At 32.3% G+C, this 18,370-nt stretch overlaps 1 protein-coding gene across 1 annotated transcript in view; it reads left to right on the top strand.

The window, feature by feature from the left end:
• Positions 1 to 17,760, top strand: part of LOC134542905 (collagen alpha chain CG42342-like) — a 149,258-nt gene extending 131,498 nt beyond the window's left edge. Inside the window, exons 26-30 of the mRNA XM_063387491.1 lie at positions 45 to 71; positions 639 to 674; positions 1,350 to 1,484; positions 5,354 to 5,564; positions 14,409 to 17,760. Coding sequence (XP_063243561.1) covers positions 45 to 71; positions 639 to 674; positions 1,350 to 1,484; positions 5,354 to 5,515 — 360 coding nt within the window. The 3' untranslated portion in view covers positions 5,516 to 5,564; positions 14,409 to 17,760. The remainder of the gene's footprint in view (positions 1 to 44; positions 72 to 638; positions 675 to 1,349; positions 1,485 to 5,353; positions 5,565 to 14,408) is intronic.
• The last annotated feature ends 610 nt before the right edge of the window (positions 17,761 to 18,370 follow it).

Genomic DNA, 18,370 nt, shown 5'->3' with positions numbered 1-18,370 from the left:
TATGTACATAATGTCATTAATTGTAATTTTTCTGGTTATTTTAGGGAACAGATGGCATTCCTGGTGCAGAGGTACCCCAGCTTATATACTACTACTCTTTTATTACTATGTACCAATTTCACTCTGTCTGTCCTACAATCCTTCACGCCTTTGCTGTTTTCATGCAGTTAGGCCATAAAGCTTCTCTTACTAATATGCATGTTAACTTTAAAGTTGCCCCTGCATGTTGTGGATTAGTTCTTTTTGCATATTATATTTCATTAAAATTTACAATTTCGCTTTGTGTGCATTTGGACATATTATTATTTTACTCACATCAGTACAGAAAATAATTGTAGCTAAAGGGTTTATTAATTTTTTTAAAATCTGTACTGTAAGTTATAAAATTTAAAATTAATTCATCAGTTAGGTTACAGATGAAGCCAATTGCTGGAAACAGGTGGTTTGGCTGAGAAATACTTCTTTAATAGTAAACTAAACACCATTTTAAGAAAGCTATAATAAATTTAAAGATTGATTTCTTAAACAAAAAAATAACAATTATAACCCAAGTAGTTTTTTGTTATATGTTTAAAAATATTTATTTTATTTAAATTATGAATATAATATAATAAATTATGTTTGGGTTATTTTTTCAGGGTCCTAAAGGTGAGAAAGGTGCAAAAGGAGATGCAGTAAGTTTACTTTAACTTCAAAGTATTAACTATGGAATGAGTTTTAGCTATCTGTATTAAACAGTCCTAAAGACCATGGTTCTAAAAACACTTCTTTGCCATCTTAAGAAAATGCATGGTTAAAATTGCATTTTGAAAGGGGCTTGCATAACAAACCAATGATTTTGTTATAGAATGAATCAGGAAACTGCAGACATTTGCTTATTTTTCTTGAGTTGGTTACTTCAGAAATAGCGTTGAAAAGTTAGTAAACAGTAGAGTAGAGTCTCTATTAATTGAGCTTCAATTACCTGAGGTTCTGTAATATCAAAGCTGACCTTAAGCACCATTACAAATTAAAGACTATTGAATCATTTGCATGAAGGCCTAGATGTCGAAAGCCTAAGGAAAATTAACTTCAAAGATACTGTTTGGCAAATCATGGAGTGACGTAAAAAAAAAGAAAAGTTGGGAAAACATCACCACTGGGCCAACTGAAAACCATGACGATTTTCTGATAATGTACGTGTTATCAAATATTTTTCTTATCCGAGGTTGCTGCGATTCACATTAACCAGTTAATCAAGAGTCAACTATATTTGAATCCAGCATGCATCCTGTCTTTGGTATGTCTGAGTGTCCCACACAAACTTCAATTTGATACAGTGATGCATTATATGTGCGTTGTGTTGCCAGGGGCCGATAGGCAAGCGCGGCAGGAAGGGCGACAAGGGTGACAAAGGAGACCAGGGGGTCCCGGGGCTGGACGCCCCCTGCCCGCTGGGACCAGACGGCCTGCCGCTACCTGGCTGCGGCTGGAGACCACCAAAGGTAAATGCAACACTGAGTGCATCAGCTGCATTCACATGTAGGGGTCTGCAAATACTAAATAAAATTATATATATATGTATATATGTATATATATATGTGTGTGTGTATATATATATATATATATATATATATATATATATATATATATATATATATATATATATATTCATGAATAATTTGACATTAGCTATGCAAGAATGATTTGATAATTGATTAGAAATTATTATTTGATTAATTTTTTAGATTAAATAGGCCTTCACCATGTGGGACTCAATTCAAAAAAAATATTTATTGAAAAAATGAGACATTAACGAGGCTTAATGTATTTACTGGGCAGATTTTTCTGCAAAATTATTCATATTTTTTTTATATTTAAGAAATATTAATTTTTTATGATTTAAAATTACTAATACCTCCAGTACCTAGGCTAAACATAGGATGAAGGGGACTTTTTTTGAAATCAGATGTAGACAGTAATTGTCTTCTTAATTTGAATGTGAAGTGTGCCAAATAATTTCTCACTGGCAGAACCCGGCAGATGTTCTGCCAGTGTATATTTATTTACCTCTATACATCTAAAAATGGTCTGTATGTAATATAGACTCTATAAAGCATTATAGAAAAAAATGGAAAAATGAAAGATTACTGATATTGGTAAGATTCCATTATCTAGCTAATGCTCAACATGAATTGCAATGCCTTATTCAATTTTGTTTTGTAATTTTTTGAAGTACGTACACATGTACAAAGCATCTCTCAATTTCTCTAAATATACATAAATATCACTTAATATCTTTCTATATCTATATATAATATATATCTCCATCTCTAGTTATCACTCTATCTCTACATATATATATACATATACTGTCTCTATCTCTCTCCTCTATATAGCTCTATATATCTACATATCTCTTTATCTAACTCCATTTCATTCTCTATACCATGCTGTATCTTCCTCTATCTCATTCTATATATCTCTTTCTCTCTTTTATATTTAATTCAATTCAATTGTGTCATGCGTGCGTACTCATACAATGAAAACAAACTGCTGCTATACATTATAAAATAAAACACTATTGTTTATATCACACACAAATTGAAATGTCACTGTTTGTATTTTAGACAATTTAATTCTGTGAATTATCGCTGTTTCTATTTAATTCATTTCAATTCTGTAATGTGTGTGTACTCATACACCAAAAATACACAAACTGCTCTAAACTATATGATACACACATTTGTTGAAATGATTTGTGCACAACCTAATAGTTGTACTAACTCAGAAACCTTCGTGGGTATGCACATTAACAACTCACCAAACTTTCATTGCAATCGGATAAATGGTATAGGAACATATACGAGACAAACAAACAAAAATATTAGACGTGACGGACGCCCCAAATGATGTGTTTAAACCCATCTATTGACGAAGTTCAAAACTGAACTGTTATTAGCATCGTTATCTACCTGGAAAAATCATTTTGTGAGCAGCTCCATTGGTGGCAAATTACAGAAATGTGTCAAACCATAGAATTCAGGATTATAAACTTTTCACAATAGTGATTACTTAGAGGTCAAAAAATAAAATGACCTCAAATACTATAAACTTGAATTGTACTCAGATTTCCAGTTTGCATCATGACCAAGCATTCAGTCATACCTGAACCAATTAAGTTAAGTTCATAAACAATGCTAGTAATAGTTACAATATGATTTAATATACTCAAGAGTTTAAATGTCCAGAGAGCGTAAAATGAACTTCAATCGGAGTTTCAAACTGGCAATAACAAACAGTACATTATATTATTTTAAGGAATCTATTTATAACTTTTTTTTCTCATTGTGTATTTCCCTGCAATGTGCCAAAAGTAGAAATTGTATGCTTCACCTATGTAAACTTTTGGTATCAAATCCACTGTTGCATACTTTATTGTTGTCTTACTTTCAGGATGCTGTATGCTTATTTAAAACCTGCTAATGCACTAGTACTGTATCACTCAACCTCTCAACCTCATAGCTTATGCAAGAATCAACAACTTATTTTGTGTAACAAGACTTAATTAATGTTTGCAATTATGAAGTAATCCATATTGCTGATTGTTTTTCTTCTAATGGGTACCAAGTACAAAGTTAGTTTAGTTAATTTCATACTCTAGTACTAGACAACATTAAGAATCCCCCTGAAAAGAAAGCCATTTCATAATTTATTGTTTTTATTATTATTATTTGTTACTTATTTTACACATGTTAAAAAACTTTGTTATACAAAGTGTAGTTAATTCTGTTGTGTTGAAGAAACTACTTAAATCTAAAAATTAAATTTTTACTCTTTAGTTCATACAGCAATTAAACCATGTTTTTTTAGTTTTTTAAAATATAATTTTCTTTTACTTTTTAGTTTATATTGAATCAATTTTTTTACAAATTCCTTGAAAGGCACTAAAAAAATTAATTTTCAAAGTCCAGAAAATTGGGGGGCAATGGACCCCCACCCCCAAGGAGGTCCAAGGTGCCCAAAGAGCTCGGAAGTATGTCAAAATTAACGTACTTTAATTGTCCCAACTTCAAAAAAATTAGGACAAATGACCTATCCCCTGAGGAGGAAGGGGGGGATCGTTGAGGACTTCGAATGGCTCAGAAATTCTCCAAACAGAAAAAAAAATCAATTTTTGAAATTTTGTGAAAATTTTGTGGTTTTGATCCTCCCCCCTTGAGGGCAGTTGATTTGGGCAAATTTCCCACCATGCCCGGACTCATGGATATACAAAAAGCATGGTTATTGCCCATAGCACGAAAGTAGTGGTTTTTTGCCCCTATGCTCCTCCCCCCTAGGTTAAAGTCATGAAATTATTGTATTGTCATCAGGATTACATATACTAGCAAAGTTTCAAATTGGTACGACAATTAGAAGGTTAAAATCGACTTACATGATTTGATTACATAGTTGAGTGAAGCTAATAAAAGCATGTTAATAAGTCAAGATATGTTTATATGTTTGTTAACAATAAATCACAAATGTTTGTTAAGAATTAATGAAATAAAGAATATAGAAAATGATTAAATTAAAATTCAAGCATTGCATTTCTAATATGCAAATTGAAATCTGAATCAGCTCACCATATTTTTAGAATTAACTTGACGCTATAAGAAGAAAAAAATTAAACATGCTGGTGGCTGGGATGCAATGAAAAGCTAAAAATAATGTTATATTTTAGATTTTGTAATTGTTTTTGTGACATGGTTATCGGTAAGGACAAGCTTTTATGGTGAAGTGTGATAAACACTGAAATTATAGTAAATACACAATTAAATTAATATAATTTTAAGTCATGCAATAAATCATAGATTAAAGAAGTACTTATTTTACCAAATTTTATTATTTAATATATAAATATAAATTAATGCTTGCCATTTGATTTAGTAAGTATTTTGTAACAAAAATTACAGAGTGGATTATGAAAATAAACTATGTTCCATGAACTAGTACCTATTTTATCATAATACATATTACAATATGAACTTAAAATACACAAATGCTTGATATTTTTCTGAGGAATTTTGCAGACTTTCACACTCCCAAAACTTTATTTTAAAGTTGCAGCTTGTTCAAAAGACACTGGTTTTGTGAAAACCACATTAGGAAGTAATTAATTTCGCTATACATACGTTTTATATTGCACAGCAAAATGACAATGAAAACATGATCTTCCATTATAAAAGCGAAATCAGGCTAAAAATTAAACCACAAAATTTGTCTCTAATTATTGGTATGTATAATGTTTGTGTATAGTGTAACATTCCCTTAATTGTTTGGAAGCAGTGGATCAGTAGTGCTTGGCAGCTGACCTGTGTTCCCTGCTGGCCAGGAGTACACCCCTGCCCTGACCACAATGACAACTCCCTCCCAATACCTCCCTGCGACCCCCGAGCCCTCGGTGGAGGGCGACTACGACGAGGGCGAGGAGGAGTACGAGGAGTATCCCGACCAGACCAACTACCAGGCCACCAGTGCCGCTGGCAGGAAGTAGTCGCTAACATAACCTCAACCCCACTAACAAGCCGGTAGCCCTGCCGCGGGTAAGTTGCTTCCCTCTTCTTGGCACTGTCACCGGCATGCTGCATGGCTAATAGGCTCCTTTAATATTCAATTTGACTTCACCACGAAAGTTGCTATTATTTATTTGAAGCTTCAGTTGTGATGCAAAACTTTGCAACATTGCAACTGATGTGAAGCATCACGTTTGTGGCAAAGCTTTAAAACATCGGAAGCAAGATTCGCACATGATTTTTTTTTGTGAAACTTCTTTGCTGAAGAAGGCTACAATTTTCGAGCATTACGAAAATTCCTATTGCATGAGGGGAAATTGCTAGATATGTGGTGGGGCAACTGGGAGAGGAGGGGAATAGCTGGGTACATTGTGGAGGAACCGGCAGGAAAGACTAATGGCACAAATTTTTGCACACACTTGCACACACATTTGCACACATTTTTATGCACACTTGCACTCTTGCCATCTTGTGCACTCGTACACTTGTGCACTTGCCCATTCCCGCATTAGAGCATTTGTGCCTTCGCACTCTTGCATATGCGCAATTGTTTCTTGGGAGTGACACGTCGAGCTATCCCCACTCCGGGGCCATGGGCATGGTCGGTGATTGCTGGAGCAGCCTTGAGTGGGCTCCACGTAGTGGCGTGTGGCTCAGGTTCAACCATACAATGATGTAAGCATAGGCTGTACGCGGCAGTAGGGACCCGCCTGTTCCTGACGTCACCCCGACTGAAGGGAGTATTTGGGCAGAGGGCAACACAACAGGGGTTGAGCTTATTGTTGTGCACAGAGCCATGGGCAATATTCATAAGAAAATATTGTTCTTTCACGTATGTATTAATAATTTAATTACTTGTGTAAATCAATATTGTTTAACAGCGTTACGTATTTTTACATGGTTGCTACAGGACTAGAAAACCGGGAAAACCGGGAAATGTCAGGGAAATTAAAATGGTCAGGGAATTCCGGGAAATTTCAGGGAAAATTCTACGAATTCTGGAAATTTTAAAGTTACTTATAATTCAAACAAAGCTTTGTTTTGATGCACTCGTACTGCTACCGAACGACTCCGCTAAAAGGCTGCTGCTTAAGGCACACGGCAACTGCAACGTTTTTTTTTTTTTTACTTGGTCTACGATTGTCCGTTGCAATAGGCTGTTACAACCACCTACCATAACTTCTGGCCAATCCATGCACTCGTTTGTTCACTAGCGAACCCGGCCTTCATTTGTTCGTGTTTTGATCCTTTTTAATTTGCCCTTGAGACTTTGTGTTTTGTTTCGTTCCATGCAGTGTAGTGATGGGCAGAACGGTTCACTTTAATGAGCGGTTCAGAACCGGTTCGTTCTTCGAAGTGAATCGGTTCGTTGATATGGTTCTTCGGTTCATTTAATTTTTTTTTACTAGAATTTGAATTAACTGCGTACTTATCGCAATTACGATGTATTTGTACTATTAACTTAATTTTTATAGAAGAAAAAATTTAATTGCATAGATAACCAATTAAAAATATTGCCATTATTGAACTGCAATTAAACATATCTGTTGATTAAGCCCAATAATAAAAAGTATATAAGTACGAAGTAGTAATAATAAAGATGTACTAGTAACTCAATATATATTTACTAAGTATTTTTAATCGTAAAATGAAAATAAAATTGAATGCATATTTGCTCATGATGTGAGAATTATAAATTGTATGTAGAAAAATCCAATTTAGAGGCCTCTCGTGGGTACTAGAGCAGTTATTGTCACTATTAGTTGAAAATGTATCCGCAAGAGGTCAGCACGAATGGCAGCGACGAGCAATGCCATGTGAAACTAAAGAGAAAGAACCGTGATAAGAAGGAACCGATAGCTTTGAAAACCACGAGCACGAGAGCCGGGCAGGTCCTTTGTGGAGGTGAGTGGACGAGTAAAGAAAGAACCGAGAGATTTGAACCACGAGAGCCGATAATTCCGTAAGAGCCGAGCAGCTCACATAAAAATATATCAATTTATTGTTAGTTAAAATTTTTTGATGCACGTGTAATTGAAATAAAGTGAGGAGATTTGTTCAGTAATCTACTTATAAACAAATAAATGCTTTTATTAAAACTGGATAAAACAAGTAATAAAAAGCTTTTTATTTTGACATATTAGCCTAAAACCATAAAAATAAAATATCCATTAATACTTTAAGTTGTGCAGTTTATCACAATTAAAAAACAATGTTATAAAACACAAAGAAATATTTAAAATTATTACTAATTTTTTAAGTTTAATATAAATAAGTGTTGCGCTGTATTGGAAATAATTATAATTTAATACATTTTAATAATAATAGTGAACAAGTTATTGTCTGAGTAAATTGAAATACTACTTATCTCGAAGATCAATAATTTTGTTGAATGTTATCTTCCAAAAATACAGCATTTTTTTGACATTTTAAGAGAATAATATACACTCTGTACCTTAATTGTTAGAATTGGTTTAACATTTTTTATAGAAAAATCAAAATTAATTTACTTTGAAAAACTTACCTTGTTGTAAACCTACCAAGTGCAAACTCTGTATAAATAAATTTCTTGCTCCCACATCAGTAAACGAAGTAAAAATATAGGTATATATAATTTAATAATTGAGAAAATTCTACTCAGAGCATACATCAACTGTCGAAGTCAGGATTTCAGTTGTTAATTGTTGCCACGAGCACATATAAAAAAGACTCGCAAGGGCAAACTAAACAGGGGATGAGAACCTTGTTCATTAAAAAAGAGCGACGTGTTGAAGGAGTGGGGGAAGGGACGGAGGCTTTTAGTCACAATTATGTATGAGTCACGTGCACTGAGAAAGAAGGAAGAGGAAGAAGAGCCGTGATCGGTGAAAGAAGGGAGGGGAAGAAGAGACGAGACCGTTCACTTGGCCGGGAAGGGGTGGTGAGTTGTTTGGAGTGGGGATTGGTTCTCCCCTCTCCCACTCTAAAGTGCGGAAAATAACCGAAGAGCGGAGAGAACAGAGAAAGAGCCGAGAACGCGAGAAGAACCGAGAGCTATGTGAATTGCACGACGCATGGAATCGGGCAGCTTGTGAGGAAGGGAAGAAACAAAGAACAAACCATCTCTCCTTGTAGAGATCGTACCATGGATCGTACGTGTACATCGTTCGACTGAGCTAGTGAACCGCGGTTCTTTTTTCAAGAACCAGTTCCCGAGCATTCCTCGAGGCGAACTGGTTCAATTGAGCGGTTCGTGAACCATTTGCCCGTCTCTAATGCAGTGAACTACAGAACGGGCATGGTGTCGTTTATCTTTTGAAGGCTATGTTCACGTGGAATAAGATGAGTACAAAGCTTATTACGTGAATTTAAAGGCGTTGTTTCAGGTGAAGTTAGTTTTTGATGCGATCATAAGAAAATAAAGTGCATTTTGATAAAGAAGCAATACCAATTCTCATTTTGAAAACTACCAAGCTGATACAAAAACACGTGGATTTTGTGTGCCGTTTGTTTTTGCATTTTTTCTAACAATTTTTTTACTTACTTTTTTTTTTCATCCGTTATAATCCGTGAGTTCTGTTGCGTGACACTTACACTGTGTATAAAAAAATATGCATAACTGAACATGTTTTTCCCCAGGATCGTTAGTTAACATTGTAAGAATGTAAGAGTATTGCATGTTGTAATGCTGCTATTGTAATTCTCTAAGTAGGCCCGTTATATTGCTAGGTGTGAATTTGTAATAGTTTTTGTTTTGTGTAGTAATAATTTTTTAAGAATTCATAAACAATAATTTTTTAACCTAACCTGAAAATATTAATATGTACCTACTTCTTTTTTAGCTTAGAGATGTCGAATAAAACTACTTTTAAGGAGAATTGGCTCAAGGAGTCACAGTTTCAGCATGTCAAACCCTCCGCTATAAACATAAATTCTGCGTATGTACTGCACTTTGTGCTACAAAAGTATTCAACTCAGCAATATGGGCCGAAGAGCTCTCACCAGCCATGTTGAAGGAAAAAAAAATCACATTCGCAATTCTGCCATCAAAATAACACAAAAAAACCTTATTTTGCCTCATGTTTAAATTTTTATATTACATTTAATCATATGCACGTTAATATTTATGGTATGTACTTCATAAGAAAGTCAGGGAATTTTTCTCTTAAATTTCTGGAAAACAGGGAAAAGTCAGGGAATTCTAAGATTATATTTCTGTAGCAACCATGTTTTATTATTATTTGATATCATACCCGTATCCTTAATATTCTCAATTATCTTTTGTTCAAAAGATACTAATAATTTACCTCTATCTGTATATACCTAATATGCAAGAAGTTTTACTTCGCTCGTGTGTGGACTCCAAGCACACATTTTTTTGTGTTGTATATGTTTTGCTTGAATAAAGTTGTTTACTTAAAAAAATATATATCAAAAGGTGGCACCCCATTTGCTTTTATGAATGCCCTATATTAATATTATGCATGGTTATTTTATCATTTTTATTGAATGATGTTATACATAAGCCCTAGAGCTGTGCCGATATGAATCGGCAGAAGCACGTTTTGCCGATATTCAGTTGAATTGGCGTTTCTGACAATTCATGATACACTTGTTAATTTTCACCCAATATTATTGAAAAATGAAATTGTCTGTCATAACCTAAAAATTCACCAGTACCCTTTTCAGTTTTCGTACTACCACATACTTTGAACTTCATTTCTTAGCTACGTGTGCTGCCAGCCGTATATATCAAACTTAACATCCAATGTTTTAATAACATTCTTGAATTTAATACATCGTAAATAAATTTATCACAAGCACGGTTAAGTTAGATAAGAACAAAAACTTTCTTTATTTACAGCATGGCTACCACTACAAACAACAGAATAAACCAACTGCCTGAACTGCAAAGAAATGTTCGGAATATCGTGACGAAGACATTTTTAAATTAAGTTTTAAAATTGAATAAAAAAACTAAATAACATAGGACTTCTCATAACGTAAATTACTTTTACTGGTTTCCAATGCAACACGACCACATGAAATGCATTTTCGTATAAATGTTTGGTACCATGAATTTTCGCCGCTGCACACAATAAAATGGTATTGGAATTACAATTCAAGAACAGCTTGAATTGTAAACATGTACAAAGTCTCGTAATGTTGCACATAATATTTCATTTTTTTATACAATTACGTATTAAATAATTAAATTTTCCAGCCTCCATTAATGAATTCATGTTTCAACAAGCAACTAAGTGGTTAACAAACAAATGAAAACAAGCTAAAAATACGAGTTCAAAAAAAGAAAGGTTATGTTCTGTTTATAAACTAAAATACAAGTGCATTTGCATTGCATGTTTTTCTTAGCATGAGTTAGTTTGGGTAATTTTGTAGTTTTATAGGTTAATTATAGGACGTCACAGCTTTTTAGAAAAGAAAGAAAACAATCGGAAAACATGGTTTTCACACACTACACTTGTTCCTAAATTTACTACAAAGGGATGGTTTCATAATTAATACTAGTTTGCGAAAATTTTATATCTTACATAACAATACCCGTGCTTTTACGCTGCCACTGCCATTCATTGTTTGAATTGAATTCACTATTAAGCCTACAATTGGGCATTCACCCAGTGGCAAGAAGTCCTCCCTTTTCACTCACTTTCTCCACACCCCCTTCCCCCTTAGCATTCTTCACAGATCCTTTGCATCTTTCACCCCTAAATAGGAATATATGTTTTCTAGATACTAGAGACGTTCCTGAATTGACCCTGAAAGGGATGTTTATTAATTCCTAATGGTTTGTGAAAAAATAATAGTTTACATTACAATACCTATGTATTCACACAATTGCTGACATTGTTTATGTTTACCGTGTGGTTTTTTTTAAATCTTTTTTGGAGAAATTTAGTTAATGTAGCTGGTGTTGTAATAATGAAATTTGTTTAAATAACGACTGCATTGCAATTGTAAAAATTTTTAATTTTTATATTTTATGTTTATTTTATTAGAATAAGAAATTGTATTACGAAATTTTGTTTTGTTACAATGCATTTAAAGTACATACATACTATTTTGAGTTATATTGTAACTAACAAGTCTAATGGGAGCCAAAAATTTGAATTGAATTGTTAAAATGTCGTTCATTTTCTGTGAGGAATACATGCTGTGCGCTGAAATAGCTGACATGTTGAATTTTGCAGTATTTCCAGGGAATTCTTTGATTACAGCCATAGTACATTCTGTGTTTGATATGGCTGGTGTTTCATGTATCCAAATTTATCCCCGGATACTGAAGGCTTGATCCTGATGGCATGATCATGTGGTACATGATGCTTACTATTTTAATTCAGTATGTTGAAAGATCCTGATGGCATGATCATATTGACGATCTTGTGGTACATGATGCTTGCTGTTTTAGATTAGATTAGATTAGATATGTTTAACTTGCAACTGTTTGAGTTCAGTACATTGGAAGATGCTACACATAAAATAATTTGTGAAATAAGAAAGAATTATGATTGTAGGTTGAAAAAACAAAAGTTTTATTCGACTTACGATCATAATTCATTATTATATGAAAATATATATTTTTTTATGTACAGTATCATCTGACATATTGAATTAAAACAGCAAGAATTATGTACCACAGGATCAAACCAACAAAATCAAGGCCATCAGGATCTTTTGATGTACTGAATTAAAACAGCAAGCATCATGTACTACAGGATCAAGCCATATAGTTTCAGCCCATTGGGTACCTTTCCACTTAAAATTGATAAATATTTGCCACAGACATCATAACCTGTTACATGAAATTATTACTGATTTACACAAAACCAAAATTTTTCCATCATTTATGATCATAAGTAATCTCGCACCTCAAGACTTTGTGTGCAAATTCTTTTCGTACAGAGCTACAAACCTTACTGATTGTATGTCTGTCAGACTTTAATTATTATAATTAGACACAGTAAGTAAAATTAAATTAATTGAGCTTAACATCGGGTAGACACTGAGCTCATTAAACATAATGAAAGATGATGAGATGCTAATGGAGCATTGATGGAATTGATTGGGGGGGGAAACGAGAGTACCCTGAGAAAACACACAGATTCCTGCAACATCTTCCATGTTTCCCAGTTGTAACAAATCTGTAACCATCAAACCCAGATCACTATTTTGGGAGGTGAGCAGGGCAGTCATGGGCACCAGGGAGCCGGCTGGGATTAAAGATATTTTTAAACATCTGTGGTTACCCTGACGGACTAAAACTACAACATCGTTGTTAATAGAACTGATAGGAAACTTTACATGCAATGCGATACACACAGATCACATTTACAGTTATGGCCACAGTAAGGTTTACAGTCTACATTTTTTTTAAATTTTGGGTTTGAAAATTTGTACATTAAATAGGAATGGGGCTCAACAAAATTATTTCCCCCGGGCCCCTTAGATGATCTTGAAGGCGGGTGATCTGACCAGTCAATCACAGTGGTCCTGCAAAAATAAACTAAAATAAATAGTGAAAGTGTTCAGACTAAAACAAATGTGACATACACCTCAGTCAGGGGAAGTCATCAGCTAGCATGCCCGGATCGTACAAGGGTGAGTAGTAAGAGCCACCCTGGCTTCCCTGGCTACTGTCATGGTTACCAATAGAAACAAACTGCCTCTCATACCACAAAAAAAAAAATTATGCCATCAAAAGCATTATAATGCATAGTATTGAATCCGTAAACATTTTGTGGCTTCTGGTAGATTGAGCCTTTGCCTAAATTTACGTGTCTGAATAATTCTTTGATTAAAACTAACCTTCAAGTATATTGTCACCATTATATTATTATGGAAAAAAATAAAATTTTTGTCCGGTTCCCATGGAAGTAAAGCAATATTTTTGTCCGGTTCCCATGGAAGTATAGTAACATTTCTGTCTGGTCACCATAGAAGTATAGTAACATATTTGTCCAGTCCCCCTGGAAGTAAAGTAACATTTTTGTCTGGTCCCCATTGAAGTATAGTAACATTTTTGGTTGGTCCCCATGAAAGTACAGTAACATTTTTATGTGGCACTGGCTTTTTCTTGATTTTTTTTACGTGATAATGTCTTTTAATCGATGAACGCCAGCTGCACGCACAAAAAATTGACACGTTCCGCCTGAGCCGAGCGTACAAGAACCGGCCAACCACAGTGCGAGAAAATCTTTTTATGATATTAAACAGGTTAAGGTGGGCTTTTTAACGAATTGTTCGTGATTATATTTTAAAAAATTATTTAAATTAAATTTGCAAAAACTGTAAATAATATTTGAAAATTAAAAAGTATGCAATTTTTCATCAATTTTTTCTTATGACGTTATCACTTAAAATTATCTTCCGTAAACAGAGTTTACAGACAACCCCCCTTTTTTTATAAAACTGAATCACTAAAGAAATTTAATTGTAATTTGGATTTTTTTAATTAGTCTCAGTTTACAAAATATGATTTTTGTGTATTATTGCTTTTTGTCTTAGCCACCATAGATTTAATGTGCTGTTGATCATTTTTAACACACGCTGGAATGCTATTTAATTCAATTTACAAAGCTTTGCTTTCGTTGGCTCAGCAAATTATAATAGAAGAAATTAATTTAGTATGAGTTTTAAAATATTTTATGGCAAACAAAAATAATTTTGGAATCAAGAAAGTTTATTTTTAAAAACCTACAGTGAACTTTCAAATAATGTGTATAGCAGGTATATTGTAAATATAAAAATGTTAAGGTTTTTTGACAATTCTTACAAAAAACTAAGGCCACAATATATTTAGATTTTTTTTTAAGGTTTATCTTTGCTCGTGTTACAAATATGTACTAAATTTTAACTATCATTGTGTTCTTGTTGCAGTCCTTCATCCAAGATAATTGGCTACAAGGAAAGAGAAACTGACATTTTGGTCTGCATTTTGGAAAAAAGTGATGTACATAATGTACTTATGCCAGCCACTTGAATATACCCAGTGTGCAGTTTTTACATGTACATTTTAATGCATTTCATGCAACCTGATCACTACTTTCAAATACTTTTTTTTTTAAATGTGACGTGTGCCAAGTGAAGATGACATATGTGTCTGCCTACATAACAAAGTGGATATTTTGTAGTTGTGACAAAATGATACTCATAAAACTGTCTTTATTACAAATTGTGTACAAATGAAAGAGGTTGTGTTGATGTGTACATGCAATGACATATGTTAGCACAATTACGTATGTCTGTACTACTGTAATGCTGTTTTCATATATAGTAAAAAAAAATATGTCCGTTCTGCTCGATTCTAAATGAAGGTTTAAAGGATGGGTGTAAAAAAATGTGAAATTTAATATTTAACTGTGTGTACATTTTGCATAAAAAATTTACTGTACATTTTAAATTGAAGTAAAAGACTAATTCATATCAGCAAAAAAAAGTTACTGTAAAAAATACTGAAATTATTAACATGTAATACATTATCCATCGACTGTTTTCATTGCAGTAAATGTGTAACGAGTTCCTGTTTGTTCAAGTGTTATTCAGTGTTTTGTTTGTCTTCTGGGTTCAGATGGAAAGTGTAAAAACTGGATGTTATTTGTAGCAGTTTTCACAATAAAATGAGCTAAGAAATGTGAAAATATTCACCCAAAAAATTTATAACGAGATTCATAAAACTCTTTTTAATTTGTCAAAATGTATCTATTAAAAACTGCAAACAATTTTTTTTTCTTCTGTGATTTACATATTATATAGTTAAAACATATTTATATTTATTTGTACTGTCATAAAGTAGTTAAGTTAGATTTATTAATTTTTTTAAGTGTCTCATCCATAACTTTTATTAACATCACATAATTTTTTTAAAGAACACTTTAAAATAAATACTAGTTTATACAAATTAGTCATTTCATAATGAAGCAGGTAAAAAATATAAAACATTTTGTGTAAGATAGTTATGGTTGTGCATAAGTTGTAAAGATAATTTTCATGCAATTTCTGCTGCATAATACCAGTTCATATGTAGTACTGTATAGAAAAAATAAATCACATTTTCTGACTATAATGATTTACAAAAAAATCTATTATATAGGTATGAAAATTTAAATGATTTCGTAATAAAATTATTAAAAAAATAAAATTATGACATTTAGCTAAAATTATTTTTAAAGAAGTAATTGAACATTGCATTACTACAGTAATGTGAGCTGGTGGGATAGTTTGTTACATCATATGTGGCAATGATAATAGAATAGACTTTCACTTTTTAAGAACTGGTGCTTACAAGACTGGGCGGCTCACTTTGAATATATGGGCTAAAAAAAGTGCTTCCTTTGTAATTATACAGTTATCATGAGAACAAATACCAAACACCATATTTTATTGATATGGCTTTCAACTTTGTAGTTTCAAGGTATTTATATTGAATTCTCATTTTTTTGTGTTAAACATTGTGGAGATTTCCCAAGTAGTTTGGTGTCACCATGTTGTGCAAATGTTTTTTTTTTACATAAAACTAATTACAGTGGTGTTTCTTTAAAGGTAAATAAATATAAAAACAATAATTCAAATATATTTATGGTGTTGAAGACAAACATTTAATCATACGTGAAAGTAAGTAAAGAAATGGAGAGAGTACAAACATTTTCTTTCTGTTATTAAAACTTTCACCTTAAAAATAACAACCTTTTTGAATTATAAAATATACACTTCATTGGAAGGTTTCTTATCTAACGTTTAAAAAAATGAAAAGAGAAAAACTTATTTTAATTATAGTTTATACTTCATTACTGTTTGAAAATAGTGTAATTTCCCCACCTCCTGATTCCAATTGATATAATTCTAAAAGAAGTAGATAATTTTGAGCTTGAAAATACTAAGTGTTAAACATCAAAAACATTATCACAATGTGATGAACTACATAAAAACTAGTAATAGAATTTTATTCAAACCACTGTTCATTTAAGGGCATGTTTCAGCAGAGATTAACTTTTGCCCACAAGGGAGATTAACATATGTAACAGTTGCATGCCATCATTGGTCCACAAATTTACATTTCCTTAGTTTTGCTAAAATATTTTCTCATGTTTGAAGTCTACTCAGTAACACCACAATTGTGGTCAAGAGATAACCAAAGCAGGTACCACAGAAGGTTGAGAGCAATGAATGATTTGATAAATATTAAATACACAACAATATGCAAACTTTTGTTTCATCTATAACCTTTTAAATAATGGTGTTAGTAATGACAATGTCCATAATTTCTCAGCCTTTATTAGTGTTAGCCTGAAGAAACCTTTTTTTATATATATATTAGTGTTAGCCTGAAGAAACTTTTTTTACATATACAAAAACATAGATAACTATGTGATAGCTAAAAACTAAATCAAATAGAGACATTAAACTTTTTTTAAAATTATATAATTTTATAATCAACAAAAAATGCAATGGTGAGCTGTTTTAGTAATGCTTTATACAAACTGACTCATTATTTTATTAAATACAATTTCATTAACAAACATTTTCATTAATGTAATAAAAAAAACATGTTTCTATTTTACATTCATTTAAATGTTACAATTATGGTGACGCAAATGCTACTTTGGAGGGGAAAAAATGTTCATAGTAGCCAATATTTCTTTTTTTTAACAATAAGTCATTTAATTATTTTGTTATTCTGTAATTATTTCTCTATTTATAATTAATTTTAAAAAATTATGCAAACATAAATGTAAATTTTTGTTTTCTGATGCAAATGTTGATTATGCAACTCTTTACAGTATTTTAATGTCCTGTTCTCTTGTTTTTTGGTAATGTAAATACAATATTTTAAATAAAACCACTGCCATATGTTGTATGTTTACTGTACTAATTTTTCTTTATTTTTTGTTGTTGCAACTAGCAATTTTACATTATTTTATGTAATTAATGATGTTTTAATTTTCAACCATCTATCTTCAAAACATTTAACTAGCACTGCTTCTACTAGATCTCCTTGATAGGTAGAGCATATACCAGAATTTACTGCGGAGTAATTTTTTTTTTTACTTTTTATTGTTTCCTTATTTACTGGCTCTATTGGCAGTAACTAGAAACAAGGCCACATGACTATTTCTCTGCACTGTTTATCTCAATTCTACTGAAGCTTGATAGGAGAGAGATCCAACTAAAGCACATAACATAGTATTTCAGCGAAATTCTTTAAATATAACCAGTCTATAAAATGATTGTATAACTTAAAAAGTTGCTAGAGCAAGCCTTTTGTCATTAAATCTTAAACATTTAATGGCAAATATGTTTTCTTCATTAATTAATAATTATAATATATGGATGACTGAGATTCGCTCAGAAGAATATTACTGCATTTAAAATTAACACTATTTATAACTGGAAGTAAACATATTGTTTGAAAAAAGTTAGTTTGACTTAACATAAAATAATAAGATAAAGACTACAATAATTGTTTGCTTGTAATGATAGTTGGTTCAAGGCTGCACTGTGAGTTCAAAGTTTCTGAAACACGTGAACGGCAGTATTGACTAAGCAAGTGTAAAGTTTCGTCATATTGACACAAAAAGTATAACTTACATTTAAAATTATTTTGCACATGTACAGTTTCCATATCACAAGTGATAGGCATAAACAATTTTAGTGTGATGACGATAAAAAAGAATGGCAGAGCATCAGAATAAACTTTGTTATAGCGAGGTAACAAAAGGCACACTGTTGCATTATACAATTCATTCCAAATGTCTTCATCTTCACTCATTAACACTAAACAAATATCACACAATGCATAAACAAAAACACACATGCATTAATACATGGGAAGCCTTCTTTTC

Source organism: Bacillus rossius (assembly GCF_032445375.1).
Source record: "Bacillus rossius redtenbacheri isolate Brsri chromosome 9 unlocalized genomic scaffold, Brsri_v3 Brsri_v3_scf9_2, whole genome shotgun sequence".
In the NCBI taxonomy this organism is placed as follows: domain Eukaryota; kingdom Metazoa; phylum Arthropoda; class Insecta; order Phasmatodea; family Bacillidae; genus Bacillus; species Bacillus rossius.
This window is presented reverse-complemented; position numbering and strand designations above follow the sequence as displayed.